The sequence below is a fragment of the Pseudophryne corroboree genome, chromosome 2 (genome assembly GCF_028390025.1).
Source record: "Pseudophryne corroboree isolate aPseCor3 chromosome 2, aPseCor3.hap2, whole genome shotgun sequence".
Classification (NCBI taxonomy): Eukaryota; Metazoa; Chordata; class Amphibia; order Anura; family Myobatrachidae; genus Pseudophryne; species Pseudophryne corroboree.
Genome location: NC_086445.1, coordinates 324,520,189 through 324,543,036, shown reverse-complemented (window position 1 = coordinate 324,543,036; position 22,848 = coordinate 324,520,189). Strand labels below are relative to the sequence as shown.

At 47.0% G+C, this 22,848-nt stretch overlaps 1 protein-coding gene across 3 annotated transcripts in view; it reads left to right on the top strand.

The window, feature by feature from the left end:
* RBM26 (RNA binding motif protein 26) overlaps positions 1–22,848 on the top strand; it is a 421,593-nt gene that overhangs the window by 170,757 nt on the left and 227,988 nt on the right. For all 3 annotated transcript variants that reach the window (XM_063952997.1, XM_063952996.1, XM_063952995.1), the window contains exons 7-10: positions 5,113–5,373; positions 5,905–6,144; positions 7,968–8,111; positions 8,665–8,835. In XM_063952997.1, the coding sequence (XP_063809067.1) occupies positions 5,113–5,373; positions 5,905–6,144; positions 7,968–8,111; positions 8,665–8,835 (816 nt within the window). The remainder of the gene's footprint in view (positions 1–5,112; positions 5,374–5,904; positions 6,145–7,967; positions 8,112–8,664; positions 8,836–22,848) is intronic.

The following is a 22,848-nucleotide window of genomic DNA, read 5'->3' as shown; positions in this document are numbered from 1 at the left end:
TTTTCTTACCATTGCCTCCACCAGTACCAAGAAGGAGGTACTCTGGACCTTCGTTCAAATCCCTTAGACCTCAGTCCTTTCGAGGACGTGGCAGAGGAACAGCCACGCCTGGTAGACGTGGTCGTGGATGTGGTTTCCAACAAACCAACACAAGTCGTCAGGACGCTAAGGTTACCGACAAGCCAGTGGCATGACGGGCTACCAGCCCATCTCGGTTCTCCGATTGTGGGAGCACGCCTTCAGACGTTCCATTTGGCGTGGTTCCAGACATCCGCGGATGGGTGGATCCGCAATTTAGTGTTAAGAGGTTACAAAATAGAGTTCGACTGTCTTCCGCCACTGCGGTTTTTCAAGACAGGACTGCCTCTGTCGGACGAAAAGAGGGCGGTTCTGCAAATTGCCATTCAGTCCGTACTGGATTCAGCAGTTTTGATTCCGGTCCCTGTACACCAACAGGGTCAGGGTTATTATTCCAGTCTGTTTGTGGTACCGAAGCCGGATGGCTCAGTCAGGCCAATATTGAACTTAAAGGGTCTCAATCGGTACGTAACTTACTACAGATTCAAGATGGAATCTCTGCGCTCAGTGATTGCTGGTTTAGAGCCAAAGGAATTCATGATTGCGCTAGATCTCAAGGATGCGTACTTACACATTCCGATTTGGCAGCCTCATCAGAGATTCTTGCGGTTTGCAATACGCCAGAACCATTACCAGTTTCAGGCTCTACCGTTTGGCCTTTCGTCAGCGCCTCGGGTTTTCACCAAAGTGATGTCTGTGATGATAGCTCATCTCAGATCCCTGGGAGTGACAATAGTTCCGTATTTAGACGATCTGCTCATCAAAGCCCCGTCTCAACAGATGCTTCTCCAACATGCGCTGCTAGCGTACAATGTACTGGTTCACCACGGTTGGATTGTCAACTTAAAGAAATCACATCTGATTCCGTCTCAACGCCTTCAATTCCTAGGTATGATTCTCGACACGGTAAATCAAAGAATTTACCTACCACAACAGAAAGTACAGATTATTCGCCATCTGGTACAATTAGTGCTCAAGCCACGCACAGTCTCAGTACATTTGTGCATTCGCCTCTTAGGAACAATGGTGGCGGCTTTCATAGCGCTTCAGTTCGGAAGATTCCACTCACGTCCATTTCAACTGGATGTGCTCGCACAGTGGTCGGGCTCGCATCTGCAGATTCACCACAGGGTGAGGTTGTCGCCAAGGGCAAGGGTGTCTCTACTCTGGTGGCTCAAGGTACACAATTTAACCGCAGGGAAACTGTTCGGCGGCTGGAATTGGATAATTCTAACGACGGACGCGAGTCTCAGAGGTTGGGGAGCTGTAGTTCAAAATTGTCAGCTCCAAGGTCTCTGGGCGGATCACGAAAGATTGCTGTCTATAAATGTCCTGGAACTCCGCGCAATTTACAATGCACTACGACAAGCAGTACACATGCTTCGCTCTCAGACTGTCCAGGTTCAGTCAGACAACGCAACGGCAGTCGCATACATCAACAAACAAGGAGGAACGAGAAGCCGCTTGGCAATGCGGGAAGTAGCTCGAATCCTCAATTGGGCAGAATACCACCAGGTGATATTGTCGGCAGTGTTCATTCCGGGAGTGGACAACTGGGAGGCAGATTATCTCAGCCGTCGGGATTTTCATCCAGGAGAATGGGCATTAAATCCTGAAGTGTTTCACATGTTGGTTCAGCGGTGGGGTTACCCTCAGGTGGACCTAATGGCGTCTCGCCACAATCACCAAACGCTCCAGTATGTGTCCAGAACGAGAGATCCAAAGGCAGTGGCGGTGGACGCTCTCACAATCGCTTGGCCGTACAGCCTAGTGTATCTGTTTCCACCGTTTCCGCTCATCCCTCTGGTGCTAAAACAAGTCAAAAGAGAGTCTGTCACAGTCATACTAGTGGCACCTCATTGGCCTCGGAGAGCTTGGTTCTCGGATCTCCACGGTCTACTCGTTGTTACAACAGGGTCCGTTCCTTTACCCCGATTTAGCGCGGCTGCGTTTGACGGGGTGGCTGAGACCACCCTCTTAAGAAGAGAGGGCATTCCAGAATCGGTTATACCAACCATGTTACGAGCTAGGAAGCCAGTTACGGCAGCTCATTATTACAGAATTTGGCGTGCCTATATAGGTTGGTGTGAAACTCGGAAGTTTCCGACATCATCTTTCAAGTTATCCCGTCTTTTGTTATTTCTACAAACGGGGTTAGATGGAGGACTGCGTTTATCCACACTAAAAGTGCAGGTATCTGTTTTGTCAATTTACTTTCAAAGAAGATTGGCTCTATTGCCGTCTATACACACTTTTCTGCAAGGTGTCCTCAGAGTACAGCCTCCATTCATTCCACCTACAGCGCCATGGGACTTGAATCTGGTTTTAGATTTCTTACAGTCTTCATATTATGAACCCTTACACCAAGTGGATATTAAGTTTCTCACTTGGAAAACAATTTTCCTACTAGCCTTGGCTTCGGCAAGGCGTGTTTCCGATTTGGGTGCCTTGTCATGCAAGCCACCGTATTTGGTGTTTCATGATGACAGAGCGGAACTTCGGATGAATCCCGCTTTCCTACCAAAGGTAGTGTCATCCTTTCACATCAATCAACCAATAGTAGTTCCTGTGTTGACAGGAAATTCTGGAACTCTGGATGTGGTACGCGCATTACGCGTTTATGTATCCCGAACGTCTACAGTTCGTAAAACGGATACGTTGTTTGTTCTCTATGATGCTGCCAAGATGGGTTGGCCAGCTTCTAAGCAGACCTTATCCAGATGGATAAAACTGACCATACGTCAGGCTTACCTTCATGCTAGGTTACAGCCGCCTACATCAGTAACAGCTCATTCCACACGTTCTGTGGGAACTTCATGGGCAGCTGGTCGTGGGGCTTCTACGATGCAGCTTTGCCGTGCGGCTACATGGTCTACCGTGCACACGTTTGTGCGCTTTTACAAGTTTGATACGTTTGCGGCATCAGCCTCTAGCTTTGGCCGCCTAGTGTTACAGGTGCCAAACATCTCTCCCGCCCACGGGGGAAGCTTTGGTACGTCCCAAGAGTACTCCAGTGACCCCTAGTGGATGAAAAAGAAAATAGGATTTTGGTACTTACCAGGTAAATCCTTTTCTTTGAATCCATAGGGGGCACTGGACGCCCACCCAGAGCAGTTTTACCTGGTTTGTGGTAAGTTCAGGGGATCTTATGGTAACACACTCTCACCGACTGGTTCAAATTATCAAGTGCTGGTTATGGTGTCAACTGTTTAGTTGTCAGTAACGTTATGTGTCAACTTCGTTGTTGTCCGTTATGTTATATGTAATACTCCATTGTCAACCTCTCTATAGCTCCTGTTCGGCTCAGTAAAAAACACTGAGGTACTCGGGGATATGGAGGGGTGGAGTGTTCTAAATTTAAATATTCAGTGCCCTGTTTCCTACGGAAGCCGTCCATATCCCAAGAGTACTCCAGTGCCCCCTATGGATTCAAAGAAAAGGATTTACCTGGTAAGTACCAAAATACTATTTTTCTGATGTTTCACCAATATTGGGTTGATTTAATTGTGGATGAATTACTTGTTTTATGTGTGGTTTTATATTGCATAGAAGTATAAATTAAAGTCCATCAACTTTGGGTAGTTTTTGCCATTGAAGAGTTTATTAGTTGCCAGTCGACTTATGCAATTGCTATAGTTTTGCTATGAAGCATTTTGTATTTAATATCTGTGAATACATTTTTGTTATGTATTTTATACTGATAAAGCTTGACATTTTTAGGATACTGATGCACCACCTTTGGTGAGTTTACTCACATTACACCCTTTCTCTGGATTCTCCCTTTTTATATAACAGTTGTTTGTTCAGGGTGGGCTTTGTCATCTTAGGGCTTTCTCTCTCTCTGCAGCTCTATCTTGTTCTGTGGGGCCTAGTGAGAAAAATAAGGCTCCCTGTATGCTAGGGATGTAGGGCCTAATTGAGGGTTGATTGCAAAAGCAAAACCTTTCTCTAATGGGCTAAACCATGTGCACTGCAGGTGGGGCAGATATATGAGATTTGGGTAGGTTATTTTGTTTCTGTGCAGGGTTAATACTGACTGCTGTATTTTTACACTGCAATTTAGATTTCAGTTTGAACACACTCCACCCAAATCTAACTTTCTGCACGTTATATCTGCCCCACCTGCAGTGCACATGGTTTCTCTTCATCCACACTGGAGAATTCTCAGACAGCTGGAGTGTGAAGGATGCAGACGGGAGGTAGCACAATCTAAAAAAAAAATATGCACAGCTCGCTCCTCCCCCTTCACGCCCCCTAATCTCTCCAGTTTGAAAAACTGTGCTGGAGGTTAGCAGCACAAGAATAAACTCTTGTCCCTTAAGAGCTTTTCTTGTATTTAAATATTCGTATGAGCCGATCCAGCCTAACTGAAAGGAGGAAATAGGCTCTCAAGACTGTATTCAACAGTTTGCGAGAAAAATATCCCGTCTGAAGATCTGACCATAAGGCAGTGAGTACTATGGGCAGGGGACTGGGCAGCAGGACAGTCTAATTCCCCCTAGTAGCGCAAGCGTCGTATCTCTCAGCAGCCTTATATAGCCAACGGAGACTGCAGCGGGGGCGCAGCTACAGGAAGTTGCGCTGAAGAAAGGAGGCTTGGCGGCAGCTAGGGCTCCGGAGCTGAGCGGTGCACAGACGGCGGGGTGACCTGGCAGGACATTTCCCAGGGGATCGCTGAGCGCACAACGAAAACTGTTGCCGGCTGTGTGTGTGGTGTCCGGTATCAGTCAGGCTGAGAGGAATAAGCCGTTAAGGTACAGCAAAATAGGCGTCATTAGAGTTAGACGCGCAGGTTAGAGTTGTGATGTTAAACAGCAGTGGTTAGCTGGGCTGCGAAGTGAATATAAAAATTCAGTGGGGATAGTCTAGACCTTTTTTAAGATACTTTCTGAACTGCTGAGAAATCCTTTGGTTTTATGTACCTCTTATGGTCGTATTTAACCCCAAGGACTCACTTTAAATATATTTATACTAACATTGAATTGTTGATGCATCTCCCCCAGGTTCAAGCTTTAAAATGTTTTATACTTACAGATAAAGATGCTGGGAAACCAAAATATGATCTAGATAGATCAGAACCATCTGACAATAATTACCCGACTGCATCTTCAGTGCCTCACATTGGATCAGCTCATTACCCTGTCCCAACCCTAAGTAGCACGATAACCGTTATTGCTCCATCACATCATGGTAATAACACATCTGAAAACTGGCCAGAATTTCATGAAGATCAAGTGGACCACAGCACTTACGGAAGACCTCCTATACCTAAGAAACGCTGCCGGGATTATGACGGTACACAATGATACCTTGTTATCAATAAGCTACGTTTGCTGAAGTATGACGCATAAAAACTTCATGCTGGTGAGATAGCTGCTAGATTTAAAGCTGCAATTAGTTATAAGGCAAAACCAACCTGTCTTTACATTAAAACTAATTACGTCTTTAAATCTATTGTCTATCATGCCGGAATTGTGTGTGTTCCTGCAGATCACAAGTTATTAAATTTGGGTATTAATGTGTATGCAATTGACCTGTGTTAAGGTGTACGGAGGTTTCATTGTGTTTTGCGTTTGTTGAGGGTGACATTTGCTCCACAATATGACTTAGCAGGCTACACAGAAGTACGTCTTTAGTGTTATGTATTTTGAAATGATTTGGGTTTAAGAGCAGGTAGAGACATTTGCTTAGAATAGGAGACCCTTTCCTGCACAATATAGAATGTTATTTTCCTCTCATTTTTTAATGGGTGTTAGTTTTCTCAAATGTAATGTGTATCACTGTTCTCTGCTATACATAATTTATGTATTTCTTTCATATTTTCAGAGAAGGGATTTTGTATGAGAGGTGATATGTGTCCGTTTGATCACGGTAGTGATCCTGTCGTTGTTGAAGATGTAAATATACCTGGAATACTGCCATTCCCAGCACAGCCTCCTGTTGTAGATGGACCACCCCCTCCAGGACTTCCTCCCCCACCTTCTATGTTAACTCCACCGCCTGTGAATTTGCGACCACCGGTTCCTCCACCAGGTCCTCTTCCACCCAGTCTTCCTCCAGTAACAGGTAGGGGCAGTCTCTTTGATCTCTCTTTATCAGCCATGTGCGTATGATTCCTCTTCAGGTGCTGGTGTACATTATCTGCCTGACTCCATAGAAAGTGGAAACTGTCATTTGTTAAAAACTGGATTTAGAAACTGCACTAAGCAAATGTCATTTTGTGTGACACTGCAAATTTTTATTATAAGATTACATTCTATAACTTCTACTGCTGTTTATGCTATTCATAGACCTATTTCTAAATGGGAATAAGTTGATAAAATGCGCATTGACTTTTTATAATGCAGTTTTATTTTTTGTATATCTCTTGCTATGGAGGGACACTGGAGTCTCTGGGGTTATTGCAAGTATCATGAGGAGCCTGGACACTTTTCAAACCAAACGGTCAGCACAGGCTCCTCCTGTCCTAGCAGGGCGATGTCCACTATTATGCCGTTGTCTGAACCAGCAGGCCTCCTGTTGCTTCGAAGTCTGAATGTTCCCATGCTGGGGCAGTAGTGACCAACCAATGCTATTGATGGGGAAAATGAATTGTAATGAGTCTCGCCTCACGTCAACCCTTCAAAGTCTTTTATAATTGCACTAAAGTTCATATGTCTGCATTTAAATTGCCCTAATGTTGCTCATTGGTGCCATGTCAGCAGGAAGAAGGCTATGGCAACATTACCTAATAAGTTGTAGGCCAAGTGTTAGGATGTGGTGCCCTTTCCATTACACCCTATAGCTGGGGATCGTTAGAAAACTCTAAAAGTATCAGGCATTAACTCTTCACCTGCGAGTGGGGTACATTTATACAAATGGTGGTACTCCCTCACCAATCACAATGGGGAGCACTGGATTCCATCCCACATTCCATTATAGTTCCTGTAGTGTTTTTATGTGTTTGTTAAAGTTTAACTTTTTTTTTTGCACCTGTCCTATGGTCTTTTAGTTTCAAAACCGAGCTCCACAACCTATATTGGGGTATAGAAGGGAGGAGCCTGTGCTGACAGTTGGGGTCTAGAGGGGAGGAACTTGTGCTGACAGGGTATAGAAGATATGAGGCTGTATGACAATTGGGGCGGTATTCAATTCTTTAAGTCCCCTTACACACCCGTTCTGTTTCTGCTGACGGGTGTGGTATCATCATTTCAGCTTGCTACCCCCGGGGTATTGAGGTGCCCAACTCTTTACGCCGATAAACCTGATCACTATGGGTGCGATAAGCGTAATAACGGGGATCACTTTAGAAAAGAGTTTGGGGGTGATATCATTTGAATACTGCCCTTGTTGTTGAGAGGGGAGGAGCCTGTGCTGACAGTTGGTGTCTAAATGGGAGGAGCCTGTGGTGACAGTTGGTGTCTAGAGGGAGGAGCCTGTTCTGACAGTTTTTGACTAGAGGGGAAGAGCCTGTGCTGACAGATGGTCCTGGTGTCAACTGCAAAACCCAAGAGTCTCCAGTGTCCCCTTCTAGTAAGTAAAGCCAGGTATACTCTAAAACGTTCTCTACTCGATATGTCATTTCCTGTCGAATCGGTGTGACATATTGGCCGGATCATTCAGTGTGTATGCCCAATATGTGTGCCCCCGCCGTGGTTAGCACGGCGAACCAGAAGATATCTCTAGCAATGCCATGCTGCCGGATGCAGCATGGCATCCTCTGTTGCCCCCTGCATTGGCAATGTGTATGCACTTGTCGATGCAGGGTTCAGTCGGCTGCCATATTGTCCGTGTACAAATCGATCCAGTGTGTACCCCTCTTAAGAGAAAAAGGTTGCAACGGTAGGTACAAAAATCCTGTTTTTTTTCATACTCTGCATGTTTATTGACTTCATATTTATGTTATTCAGGGCCACCGCCTCCTCTTCCACCATTACAGCCTGCTGGCATGGATGCACCCCCAAATTCTGCCACCAGCTCTGTTCCTACTGTTGTGACTACTGGCATTCACCATCCTCCTCCCCCTGGTCCACCACCAGCTCTATTCTCTTCAGGTATGAGTGGTAATTCGGAATAAAAATACAATTGTTGTCAGCGCTTGTCACCACCATTGCAAATCAGTTTCTTGCCAGCAGATAACAGCATGGTGATATTCATTTTGATCAGAACATTTAAGCTTGTAGCCCAATGTCAAGGGACCCCAGTCTCTGCAAGTTCCTACACCAGCATGTATGCTTCACACACCATTACATTGCTGTTAAAGCACTCACCTATCAAGCAGAGGGGGTAACATCTAGAGCAGAGCTGGCATATGAACCACACCCCACTAGGCCTTATATATTCTTGAATGATTTTGTACCCAGCCCGTCAAAATGGCGGAAGAACATAACCGTAATATCAGCGCCGGCAGCTGTGCACGCCCGAATGGAGCAACACTTGAACTGCTCCATCAGGCACCATCTAGTGGCTGCCGACGTGCAAAACACTTGAATTCCCCCCAACAGAGGTGAGGAGCAGCGTACGCATTTTATTATATATGATAATGAAATTTCTTATTTCCTTGTAATTAATAGAAACTTTTTCCTTCACAAAATTATATTTTTGTAGTTGCCACTGGACCAATTCCTTTGTTCCCAGAAACATATGAAGCTGATGGTTATAATCCAGAAGCACCAAGTATGACAAACACTTCCAGACCTGTATATCGCCATCGTGTGCATGCACAGAGGCCAAATTTGATTGGCCTTACTTCCGGAGATATGGATTTACCACCAAGAGGTACCGACAGCATTTCCTTTTGTTAAATGCAATGTACAAATGTCTGCTTTTTTCTGTTTTTTTTTTTTTCTTTCCTTTTTTTTTCTGTAATACCAATGGTTGGTTCTAAGAAGGGAAACCTGGTTGTGAATTTATGCACAGCAGTTATAAAGCAGCCTATGGTGTGTTGATCTAAACTCCTATTGCAGTAACAATTCCATTAGGAGCACGTTTGCAAAGCGAGTTTGTATCAGTTTATGTGAACGTGTGCATCCAAGTGATGTGATTCAATTAAAAATGGCAATTCTTAGAAATCGTGGAGATGTCGCACAAAAAAAGTAAAAAATAAAAATTAACTAGAAGTGCATAAAAAAGTAATAAAAACATCCTGGACCCCAAAAAGTGGCAATTGAGGTAGCAGGACCATATAGAGGGCTAATGGGGACAATAAGGAGAGTATTGGAAATGCTTAAATGGTGTCAAATGGCTGATTTTTGCACTTTTTTCTTAATGGTGAAAAAATTATAGCAAGCATTTGTCATCTATTTAAATGTTTCCAGTATTTTGGGATGCAGAAGAATGTAAAGTGATTTTTCTGTGTTTTAATTCAAGTTGGTAAACAGATGGAGAAACTACTTTATAGCTCCCATCTACAAGTTCTAATCTGCCTCAATGCATCACCTGTACATACATGTATTACACTTAACCCATTATTGATTTATTTTTGAGAAATTCACCTGGAAACTGGCAGGTCTTTATTGGCTCAAAGTGCATGATTATTCATTGGCAGGAGTGCACCAGAGGTTCTGCACTGTGTCTAGACAGTTTCATCTTCAAATAAAGATTTCCTCTACTTTTACACCTGCTCAGGGAGCTGCGTTCAAAAAAACATGAATATCCTCAGAAAAAGCAAAAGTGAGTTTGGAATTGAAATGTAAAATCATCATGCTAGTTCACCTCGAGAATAGCTCACAGGACTAACTCACTCCTAATTGAATTATAGCACTGTAGCACAACGGTTAACATTGCTGACGCACAGCACAGGAGGCCGTAGGTTTAATTCTGACCAAAGCACAAGTCAATCTTGAATTGTTTTTTTGTCAGTCTGGCTTTTGAAACCAAGGAAGGTTTTTTTAATTTACCTAGAACTATCTTCCCCAACTAGATCAGGTTAAAGAGGTGGATGTAATCTTTTTAGATTTTGCCAAAGCATTCGACACTGTACCACACATGAGACTTATTTACAAGCTACAAGAAACAGGGCTAGGAAGCACAATATGCACTTGGGTCAAAAACTGGTTAGATAACAGGGAGCAGCGCGTTGTGGTTAATGGATCTTTTTCAAATTGGACTGAAGTGCTAAGTAGTGTGCCGCAAGGCTCAGTATTAGTACCGCTATTGTTCAATATTTTCATTAACGACCTAACAGAAGGTCTAGAGAGCATGGTGTCAATTTTTGCAGATGATACCAAATTGTGTGCAGTTATAAATGCGGAGGGGGATGCTGAGTCGCTTCAGAACGACTTAGTTAAATTAGAAGCTTGGGCAGTGAAATGGAGAATGCGCTTCAATACAGACAAGTGTAAGGTAATGCACTGTGGTGGTAACAAGAACAAAAATAACACCTACCTACTAAATGGGGTAAAATTAGGGGATTCTGTACTGGAAAAGGACTTGGGTGTCCTCATAGATAACAAACTAAGCAGTAGTACCCAAAGTAGGACTGCAGCAAAGAAGGCTAATAAGATATTAGCATGCATAAAACGGGGAATTGATGCTAGGGACGAGAGTATTATACTCCCCTTATATAAATCACTTGTGAGGCCACAACTTGAATACTGTGTACAAATCTGGGCACCATACTACAAAAAGGATATCCTGGAGCTAGAAAAGGTTCAGAGGCGGGCGACCAAACTAATTAAGGGTATGGAGACGCTGGAATACGAGGAAAGGCTTGCAAGACTATGCATGTTTACACTGGAAAAGAGGAGATTAAGAGGGGACATGATCAACATTTACAAATACATAAGGGGACAATATACAGATCTTGCGCAGGACCTGTTTTTGGTTAGATCAACACACAGAACTCGTGGACACTCGCTCAGGTTAGAGGAGAGGAGATTCCACACAATACGGCGTAAAGGCTTTTTTAAGGTAAGGATGATACATGTTTGGAATTCCCTGCCTGAGGGAGTTGTAATGGCCGACTCAGTCAACACCTTTAAGAATGGGTTAGATAAATTCCTAATGGATAAGGATATCCAGGGTTACGGTGCATAGTTACGCACTATGGTTATTATAAAAAAGAGGGGTAAAACGTAACTGCAGTCATCAACTTCTGTCAAATTGTATATAAAATAATCGTGCATAGAAGACCACAAATAGGTTGAACTCGATGGACAATTGTCTTTTCTCTAACGTCCTAGTGGATGCTGGGGACTCCGTAAGGACCATGGGGAATAGAAGGGCTCCGCAGGAGACTGGGCACTCTAAGAAAGAATTAGTACTACTGGTGTGCACTGGCTCCTCCCTCTATGCCTCTCCTCCAGACCCCAGTTAGAATCTGTGCCCGGAAGGAGCTGGGTGCATTTTAGTGAGCTCTCCTGAGCTTGCTATTAAGAAAGTATTTTAGTTAGGTTTTTTTTTATTTTCAGAGAGCTTCTGCTGGCAACAGACTCTCTGCTACGTGGGACTGAGGGGAGAGAAGCAAACCTACTAACTGCGGCTAGGTTGCGCTTCTTAGGCTACTGGACACCATTAGCTCCAGAGGGATCGAACACAGGAACTTAACCTTGGTCGTCCGTTCCCGGAGCCGCGCCGCCGTCCCCCTCGCAGAGCCAGAAGACAGAAGCCGGCGGGTTGAAGCAAGAAGACGTCAAAATCGGCGGCAGAAGACTCCGGTCTTCATATGAGGTAGCGCACAGCACTGCAGCTGTGCGCCATTGCTCCCACACTAACCCACACACTCCGGTCACTGTAGGGTGCAGGGCGCAGGGGGGGGCGCCCTGGGCAGCAATTGAGTACCTCCTGGCAAAAAGCAGCATATATACAGCTGGGCACTGTAATATGCATGAGCCCCCACCATTATTTTTACACAAAATCGCGGGACAGAAGCCCGCCGCTGAGGGGGCGGGGCTTCTTCCTCAGCACTCACCAGCGCCATTTTCTTTCCACAGCTCCGCTGAGAGGAAGCTCCCCAGGCTCTCCCCTGCAGACTCACGGTAGAAAGAGGGTAAAAAGAGAGGGGGGGGGCACATAAATTTAGCGCATTAATCATATATACAGCAGCTACTGGGTAAACACTAAGTTACTGTGTAATTCCTGGGTTATATAGCGCTGGGGTGTGTGCTGGCATACTCTCTCTCTGTCTCTCCAAAAGGCCTTGTGGGGGTCCTGTCCTCATATAGAGCATCCCCTGTGTGTGTGGTGTGTTGGTACGCTTGTGTCGACATGTTTGACGAGGAGGGCTATGTGGAGGCAGAGCAGGTGCAGATGAATGACGTGTCTCTGCCGACGGCGCCGACACCTGATTGGATATGTGGAAGGTGTTAAATGATAATGTAAACTCCTTGCATAAAAGATTGGATAAAGCTGAAACCTTGGGACAGTCTGGGTCTCAGCCCATGCCTGATCCTACAGCGCAGAGGCAGTCAGGGTCTCAGAAGCGCCCACTATCCCAAATTGTTGACACAGATATCGACACGGATTCTGATGCAGCCTAAAATGGCTAAAGCCATCCGCTACATGATTATAGCAATGAAGGATGTATTGCACATATCATAGGTAAACCCTGTCCCTGACAAAAGGGTGTATATGTATGGGGAGAAAAAGCAAGAGGTGACTTTTCCCCCTTCACATGAGTTAAATGAGTTATGTGAAAAAGCGTGGGATTCCCCCGATAGGAAAGTGCTGATTTCCAAAAGGTTACTTATGGCGTACCCTTTCCCACCAACGGACATGATGCGCTGGGAATCCTCCCCTAGGGTAGACAAAGCTCTGACACGCTTATCTAAGAAGGTGGCCCTGCCATCACAGGATACGGCCTCCCTAAAGGATCCTGCGGATAGGAAGCAGGAAAGTATCCTGAAGTCTGTTTATACACATTCAGGTACTCTACTGAGGCCGGCAATTGCGTCAGCCTGGATGTGTAGTGCTGTAGCAGCATGGACAGATACTCTGTCTGAGGAGTTAGATACCTTGGACAAGGATACTATTTTACTGACCCTGGGGCATATAAAAGACGCTGTCCTATATATGAGGGATGCCCAGAGGGACATTTGCCTACTGGGCTCTAGAATAAATGCAATGTCAATTTCGGCCAGAAGGGTCCTGTGGACTCGGCAATGGACAGGTGATGCCGACTCCAAAAAGCACATGGAGGTTTTACCTTACAAGGGTGAGGAATTGTTTGGGGTCGGTCTCTCGGACCTAGTTTCCACAGCTACGGCTGGTAAGTCAAATTTTTTGCCATATATTCCCTCACAGCCTAAGAAAGCACCGTATTACCAAATGCAGTCCTTTCGATCACAAAAAAGCAAGAAAGTCAGAGGTGCATCCTTTCTTGCCAGAGGCAGGGGTAGAGGAAAGAAGCTGCACCATACAGCTAGTTCCCAGGAACAGAAGTCCTCCCCGGCTTCCACTAAATCCACCGCATGACACTGGGACTCCACAGGTGGCTTCCACTAAATCCACCGCATGACGCTGGGGCTCCACAGGTGGAGCCAGGAGCGGTGGGGGCGCGTCTCTGAAATTTCAGCCACCAGTGGGTTCGCTCACAGGTGGATCCCTGGGCTATACAGATTGTGTCTCAGGGATACAAGCTGGAATTCGAAGTGATGCCCCCTCACCGTTACCTCAAATCGGCCCTGCCAGCTTCCCCCATGGAATGGGAGGTAGTGTTAGCGGCAATTCATAAGTTATATCTCCAGCAGGTGGTGGTAAAGGTTCCCCTCCTTCAACAGGGAAGGGGATACTATTCCACAATGTTTGTGGTACCGAAACCTGACGGTTCGGTCAGACCCATATTGAATTTAAAGTCCCTGAACATTTATCTGAAAATATTCAAGTTCAAAATGGAATCGCTCAGAGCGGTCATTGCAAGCCTGGAAGAGGGGGATTTTATGGTGTCTCTGGACATCAAGGATGCTTACTTGCATGTCCCCATTTATCCACCTCATCAGGAGTACCTCAGATTTGTGGTACAGGACTGTCATTACCAATTCCAGACGTTGCCGTTTGGGCTCTCCACGGCACCGAGAATATTTACCACGGTAATGGCGGAAATGATGGTGCTCCTGAGAAAGCAAGGAGTCGCAATTATCCCATACTTGGACGATCTCCTCATAAAGGCGAGGTCCAGAGAGCAGTTGCTGATCAGCGTAGCACACTCTCAGGAAGTGTTGCAACAGCACGGCTGGATTCTGAATATCCCAAAGTCGCAGCTGATTCCTACGACGCGTCTGCCCTTTCTGGGCATGATTCTGGACACAGACCAGAAGAAGGTGTTTCTCCCGGCGGAGAAGGCTCAGGAGCTCGTGACTCTAGTCAGAGACCTTTTAAAACCGAAACAGGTGTCGGTGCATCACTGCACGCGAGTTCTGGGAAAGATGGTGGCATCATACGAAGCCATTCCCTTCGGCAGGTTCCATGCGAGGATCTTTCAGTGGGATCTGTTGGACAAGTGGTCCGGATCGCATCTTCAGATGCATCGGCTGATCACCTTGTCCCCCAGGGCCAGGGTGTCTCTTCTGTGGTGGCTGCAGAGTGCTCACCTTCTCGAGGGCCGCAGGTTCGGCATACAGGACTGGGTCCTGGTGACCACGGATGCGAGCCTCCGAGGATGGGGGGCAGTCACTCAGGGAAGAAACTTCCAGGGGCTGTGGTCAAGTCAGAAGACTTGTCTGCACATCAATATCCTGGAACTAAGGGCCATATACAATGCCCTGAGTCAAGGGGAGCCTCTGCTTAGCTGTGGACGCACTAGTGACACCGTGGGTGTTCCAGTCGGTCTATATATTTCCTCCTCTTCCTCTCATACCCAAGGTGCTGAGAATCGTAAGAAAAAGAGGCGTGAGAACAATACTCATTGTTCCGGATTGGCCAGGAAGGACTTGGTACCCGGAACTGCAAGAAATGCTCACAGAGGACCCATGGCCTCTGCCTCTCAGACAAGACCTGTTGCAACAGGGGCCCTGTCTGTTCCAAGACTTACCGCGGCTGCGTTTGACGGCATGGCGGTTGAACGCCGGATCCTAGCGGAGAAAGGCATTCCGGATGAAGTTATTCCTACGCTGATAAAGGAAGGACGTGACAGCAAAGCATTATCAACGTATATGGCGAAAATATGTTGCTTGGTGTGAGGCCAGGAAGGCCCCTACAGAGGAATTCCAGCTGGGCCGGTTCCTGCACTTCCTACGGTCAGGAGTGACTATGGGCTTAAAATTAGGGTCCATAAAGGTCCAGATTTCGGCCCTATCCATTTTCTTTCAAAAGGAACTGGCTTCGCTTCCTGAAGTTCAGACGTTTGTAAAGGGAGTGCTGCATATTCAGCCCCCTTTTGTGCCACCATTGGCACCTTGGGATCTTAACGTGGTGTTGAGTTTCCTGAAATCTCACTGGTTTGAGCCACTTAAGACCGTGGAGCTAAAGTATCTCACATGGAAAGTGGTCATGCTATTGGCCTTTGCTTCGGCTAGGCGTGTGTCAGAATTGGCGGCTTTGTCATGTAAAAGCCCCTATCTGGTTTTCCATATGGACAGGGCAGAATTACGGACTCGTCCGCAATTTCTGCCGAAGGTGGTGTCATCTTTCATTTGAACCAACCTATTGTGGTGCCTGCTGCTAATTGTGACTTGGAGGACTCCAAGTTGCTTGATGTAGTCAGGGCTTTGAAGATTTATGTAGCCAGGACGGCTGGAGTCAGGAAAACTGACTCGCTGTTTATCCTGTATGCATCCAACAAGCTGGGTGCTCCTGCTTCAAAGCAGACTATTGCTTGCTGGATCTGTAGCACGATTCAGCAGACTCATTCTGCGGCTGGTTTGCCGCATCCAAAATCAGTGAAAGTCCATTCCACAAGGAAAGTGGGCTCTTCTTGGTCGGCTGCCCGAGGGGTCTCGGCATTACAACTTTGCCGAGCAGCTACTTGGTCGGGTTCAAACACCTTTGCAAAGTTCTATAAGTTCGATACCCTGGCTGAGGAGGACCTTGTGTTTGCCCATTCGGTGCTGCAGAGTCATCCGCACTCTCCCGCCCGTTTGGGAGCTTTGGTATAATCCCCATGGTCCTTACGGAGTCCCCAGCATCCACTAGGACGTTAGAGAAAATAAGATTTTACTCACCGGTAAATCTATTTCTCGTAGTCCGTAGTGGATGCTGGGCGCCCGTCCCAAGTGCGGACTTCTTCTGCAATACTTGTATATAGTTATTGCTTAAATAAGGGTTATGTTATGTTTGCATCAGGTTGTCTGATGCTCTGTTATTGTTCATACTGTTAACTGGGTAAGTTATCACAAGTTATACGGTGTGATTGGTGTGGCTGGTATGAGTCTTACCCTGGATTCCAAAATACTTTCCTTGTAATGTCAGCTCTTCAGGGCACAGTTTCCTTAACTGGGGTCTGGAGGAGGGGCATAGAGGGAGGAGCCAGTGCACACCAGTAGTACTAATTATTTCTTAGAGTGCCCAGTCTCCTGCGGAGCCCGTCTATTCCCCATGGTCCTTACGGAGTCCCCAGCATCCACTACGGACTACGAGAAATAGATTTACCGGTGAGTAAAATCTTATTTTTTTCAACCTTAGATACTATGTTAGATACTTTGTAAGACATATGTCCATTCTACCTTGCAACACACTAAAGTGTATGCCGCCTTACAACACACTATTAGTGTATGCTACTGTAGGTTCCTTTTTTAGACCGATGAGGAGGGAGAAAATTCTTATTTCTTCTTCTGTCCATTAGGGATCACTGGGTATAGCCTGGAGAGGAAAGTCTTGGCACCAAACAGTTACAACTTTCTTTCCCAGTATGCTCAGGCTCCCCCTCCACATACCCCGCCCCCAGCCATTGGCCATCAGTTTAAGTTTGGTGCCAGCAGGATCGGGAACCATTTTAAGTGGGGGCTGCTATTAAGTGGTCCCCCATAGTTACTCTAGTATTTCTGCAGCAGGGTACACTGTGTTCCACAAGGAATACATCGGGGTATAGAGCGGGATCTTGGATCCAGAGGCACCATAAGGCAAAGCTTTAACTGTCCCAGGATGCATTGGTGCCTACTCTATAACCCCTCCTCCAGGCACTGAGAGCTTGTTTCGAGCGATGCCTGCAGGCAGCAGATCACCTAACAGGCGGGCTGCACTGGGCAGCCCTGAAAAAAGCTTTAGAAGACTTCATGGGGACATTCAGCGCTGCTTCTCTGTCACCTCCCAAGTGGCGTCGCATACTCCGCGTCTCAGATCCCACTTGTGTGGGTTGTAGGGAGGTCATACAGGCACGTGGAGGCCACACACACAACTGAGCCTCATTTTGACTTGTTTTAAGGACATTACATCAAAGTTGGATCAGCCTGTAGTGTGTTTTTCCACTTTAATTTTGAGGGTGACTCCAAATCCAGACCTCCATGGGTTAATAAATTTGATTTCCATTGATCATTTCTCTGACGTCCTAGTGGATGCTGGGAACTCCGTAAGGACCATGGGGAATAGACGGGCTCCGCAGGAGACTGGGCACTCTAAAAGAAAGATTAGGTACTATATCTGGTGTGCACTGGCTCCTCCCACTATGACCCTCCTCCAGACCTCAGTTAGATTTCTGTGCCCGGCCGAGCTGGATGCACACTAGGGGCTCTCCTGAGCTCCTAGAAAGAAAGTTTATTTTAGGTTTTTTATTTTACAGTGAGACCTGCTGGCAACAGGCTCACTGCATCGAGGTACTAAGGGGAGAAGAAGCGAACCTACCTGCTTGCAGCTAGCTTGGGCTTCTTAGGCTACTGGACACCATTAGCTCCAGAGGGATCGACCGCATGGAACTGGCCTTGGTGTTCGTTCCCAGAGCCGCGCCGCCGTCCCCCTTACAGAGCCAGAAGCAAGAAGAGGTCCGGAAAATCGGCGGCAGAAGACTTCGGTCTTCACCAAGGTAGCGCACAACACTGCAGCTGTGCGCCATTGCTCCTCATGCATACTTCACACTCCGGTCACTGAGGGTGCAGGGCGCTGGGGGGGGCGCCCTGAGGGCAATATATGACACCTTGGCTGGCAAATCTACATCATATATAGTCCTAGAGGCTATATAGATGTAAAATTACCCCTGCCAGTATTCCAGAAAAAGCGGGAGAAAGTCAGTTGAAAAAGGGGCGGGGCTTCTCCCTCAGCACACTGGCGCCATTTTCTCTTCACAGTGCAGCTGGAAGACAGCTCCCCAGGCTCTCCCCTGTAGTTTTCAGGCTCAAAGGGTTAAAAAGAGAGGGGGGGCACAAATTTAGGCGCAATATTGTATATACAAGCAGCTATTCACTCAATATAGTGTTAATCCCAAAATTATATAGCGCTCTGGTGTGTGCTGGCATACTCTCTCTCTGTCTCCCCAAAGGGCTGTGTGGGGTCCTGTCCTCAGTCAGAGCATTCCCTGTGTGTGTGTGCGGTGTGTCGGTACGGCTGTGTCGACACGTTTGATGAGGAGGCTTATGTGATGGCAGAGCAGATGCCGATAAATGTGATGTCGCCCCCTGTGGGGCCGACACCAGAGTGGATGGATAGGTGGAAGGTATAAACCGACAGTGTCAACTCCTTACATAAAAGGCTGGATGACGTAACAGCTGTGGGACAGCCGGCTTCTCAGCCCGCGCCTGCCCAGGCGTCTCAAAGGCCATCAGGGGCTCAAACGCCCGCTCCCTCAGATGGCAGACACAGATGTCGACACGGAGTCTGACTCCAGTATCGACGAGGTTGAGACATATACACAATCCACTAGGAACATCCGTTACATGATCCCGGCAATAAAAAATGTGTTACACATTTCTGACATTAACCCAAGTACCACTAAAAAAGAGTTTTATGTTTGGGGAGAAAAAGCAGGCAGTGTTTTGTTCCCCCATCAAATGAGTGAATGAAGTGTGAAAAAGCGTGGGTTCCCCCGATAAGAAACTGGTAATTTCTAAAAAGTTACTGATGGCGTACCCTTTCCCGCCAGAGGATAAGTTACGCTGGGAGATATCCCCTAGGGTGGATAAGGCGCTCACACGTTTGTCAAAAAAGGTGGCACTGCCGTCTTAGGATACGGCCACTTTGAAGGTACCTGCTGATAAAAAGCAGGAGGCTATCCTGAAGTCTATATTTACACACTCAGGTACTAGACTGAGACCTGCAGATAGTGCTGCTGCAGCGTGGTCTGTAACCCTGTCAAACAGGGATACTATTTTGCGAACATAAGACGTCGTCTTATATATGAGGGATGCACAGAGGGATATTTTGCCGGCTGGCATCCAGAATTAATGCAATGTCCATTCTGTCAGGAGGGTATTAGAGACCCGACACTGGACAGGTGATGCTGACTTTAAAAGGCACATAGAGCCTTATGAGGGTGAGGAATTGTTTGGGGATGGTCTCTGGGACCTCGTATCCACAGCAACAGCTGGGAAGAAAATTTTTTACCTCAGGTTTTCTCACAGCCTAAGAAAGCACTGTATTATCAGGTACAGTCCTTTCGGCTTCAGAAAAGCAAGCGGGTCAAAGGCGCTTCCTTTCTGCACAGAGACGAGGGAAGAGGGAAAAATCTGCACCAGTCAGCCAGTTCCCAGAATCAAAATTCTTCCCCCGCTTCCTCTGAGTCCACCGCATGACGCGGGGGCTCCACAGGCGTAGCCAGGTACGGTGGGGGGCCGCCTCAAAAATTTCAGCGATCAGTGGGCTCGCTCACAGGTGGATCCCTGGATCCTTCAAGTAGTATCTCAGGGGTACAAGCTGGAATTCGAGGCGTCTCCCCCCCGCCGTTTCCTCAAATCTGCCTTGCTGACAACTCCCTCAGGCAGGGAGGCTGTGCTAGAGGCAATTCACAAGCTGTATTCCCAGCAGGTGATAGTCAAGGTGCCCCTACTTCAACAAGGACGGGGTTACTATTCCACACTGTTTGTGGTACCGAAACCGGACGGTTCGGTGAGACCCATTTTAAATTTGAAATCCTTGAACACATACATAAAAAAATTCAAGTTCAAGATGGAATCGCTCAGGGCGGTTATTGCAAGCCTGGAGGAGGGGGATTACATGGTATCCCTGGACATCAAGGATGCTTACCTACATGTCCCCATTTACCATCCTCACCAGGAGTACCTCAGATTTGTGGTACAGGATTGCCATTACCAATTCCAAACACTGCCGTTTGGACTGTCCACGGCACCGAGGGTCTTTACCAAGGTAATGGCAGAAATGATGATACTCCTTCGAAAAAAGGGAGTTTTAATTATCCCGTACATGGACGATCTCCTAATAAAGGCGAGGTCCAAGGAGCAGTTGTTGGTCGGAGTAGCACTATCTCGGGAAGTGCTACAACAGCACGGATGGATTCTATACATTCCAAAGTCACAGCTGGTTCCTACCACACGCCTACTGATCCTGGGGATGGTTCTGGACACAGAACAGAAAAAAGTGTTTCTCCCGCAGGAGAAAGCCAAGGAGCTGTCATCTCTAGTCAGAGACCTCCTGAAACCAAAACAGGTATCGGTGCATCACTGCACACGAGTCCTGGGAAAAATGGTAGCTTCTTACGAAGCAAAATTCCATTCGGCAGGTTCCATGCAAGAACCTTTCAGTGGGACCTCTTGGACATGTGGTCGGGATCGCATCTTCAGATGCATCGGCTGATAACCCTGTCTCCAAGGACCAGGGTATCTCTACTGTGGTGGCTGCAGAGTGCTCATCTTCAAGAGGGCCGCAGATTCGGCATACAGGACTGGGTCCTGGTAACCACGGATGCCAGCCTTCGAGGCTGGGGGGCAGTCACACAGGGAAGAAATTTCCAAGGACTTTGGTCAAGTCAGGAGTCGTCCCTACACATAAATATTTTGGAACTGAGGGCCATTTACAATGCCCTAAGTCTGGCAAGGCCTCTGCTTCAAAACCAGCCGGTACTGATCCAATCAGACAACGTCACGGCAGTCGCCCATGTAAACCGACAGGGCGGCACAAGAAGCAAGATGGCGATGGCAGAAGCCACAAGGATTCTCCGATGGGCGGAAAATCACGTCTTAGCACTGTCAGCAGTGTTCATTCCGGGAGTGGACAACTGGGAAGCAGACTTCCTCAGCAGACACGACCTACACCCGGGAGAGTGGGGACTTCATCCAGAAGTCTTCCAACTGTTTGTAAACCGTTGGGAAAGGCCACAGGTGGACATGATGGCGTCCCGCCTAAACAAAAAACTAGATATTGCGCCAGGTCAAGGGACCCTCAGGCAATAGCTGTGGACGCTCTAGTGACACCGTGGGTGTACCAGTCGGTTTATGTATTCCCTCCTCTGCCTCTCATACCAAAGGTACTGAGAATAATAAGAAAACGAGGAGTAAGAACGATACTCATCGTTCCGGATGGGCCAAGAAGAGCTTGGTACCCAGAACTTCAAGAAATGATATCAGAGGACCCATGGCCTCTACCGCTCAGACAGGATCTGCTACAGCAGGGGCCCTGTCTGTTCCAAGACTTACCGTGGCTGCGTTTGACGGCATGGCGGTTGAATTCCGGATCCTAAAGGAAAAGGGCATTCTGGAAGAAGTCATTCCTACGCTGATAAAAGCCAGGAAAGAAGTAACCGCAAACCATTATCACCGTATTTGGCGAAAATATGTTGCGTGGTGTGAGGCCAGGAAGGCCCCAACAGAGGAATTTCAGCTGGGTCGTTTTCTGCACTTCCTACAGTCAGGGGTGACTATGGGCCTAAAATTGGGTTCCATTAAGGTCCAGATTTCGGCTCTGTCGATTTTCTTCCAGAAAGAACTGGCTTCATTGCCTGGAGTTCAGACATTTGTAAAGGGAGTGCTACATATTCAGCCCCCTTTTGTGCCTCCTGTGGCACCTTGGGATCTCAACGTGGTGTTGAGTTTCTTAAAATCACATTGGTTTGAGCCACTTAAAACTGTGGATTTGAAATATCTCACGTGGAAAGTGGTCATGTTATTGGCCTTGGCTTCGGCCAGGCGTGTGTCAGAATTGGCGGCTTTGTCATGTAAAAGCCCTTATCTGATTTTCCATATGGATAGGGCAGAATTGAGGACTCGTCCCCAGTTTCTCCCTAAGGTGGTATCAGCTTTTCACTTGAACCAACCTATTGTAGTGCCTGCGGCTACTAGGGACTTGGAAGATTCCAAGTTACTGGACGTAGTCAGGGCCTTAAAAATTTATATTTCCAGGATGGCTGGAGTCCTGAAAACTGACTCGCTTTTTATCCTGTAGGCACCCAACAAAATAGGTGCTCCTGCTTCTAAGCAGACTATTACTCGCTGAATTTGTAGCACAATTCAGCTGGAGCATTCTGCGGCTGGATTGCCGCATCCTAAATCAGTAAAAGCCCATTCCACGAGGAAAGTGGGCTCATCTTGGGCGGCTGCCCGAGGGGTCTCGGCTTTACAACTTTGCCGAGCTGCAACTTGGTCAGGGGCAAACACGTTTGCTAAATTCTACAAAATTGATACCCTGGCTGAGGAGGACCTTGAGTTCTCTCATTCGGTGCTGCAGAGTCATCCGCACTCTCCCGCCCGTTTGGGAGCTTTGGTATAATCCCCATGGTCCTTACGGAGTTCCCAGCATCCACTAGGACGTCAGAGAAAATAAGATTTTACTCACCGGTAAATCTATTTCTCGTAGTCCGTAGTGGATGCTGGGCGCCCATCCCAAGTGCGGATTGTCTGCAATACTTGTATGTAGTTATTGCCTAACTAAGGGTTATTGTTGAGCCATCTGTTGAGAGGCTCAGTTATATTTCATACTGTTAACTGGGTGTAGTATCACGAGTTATACGGTGTGATTGGTGTGGCTGGTATGAGTCTTACC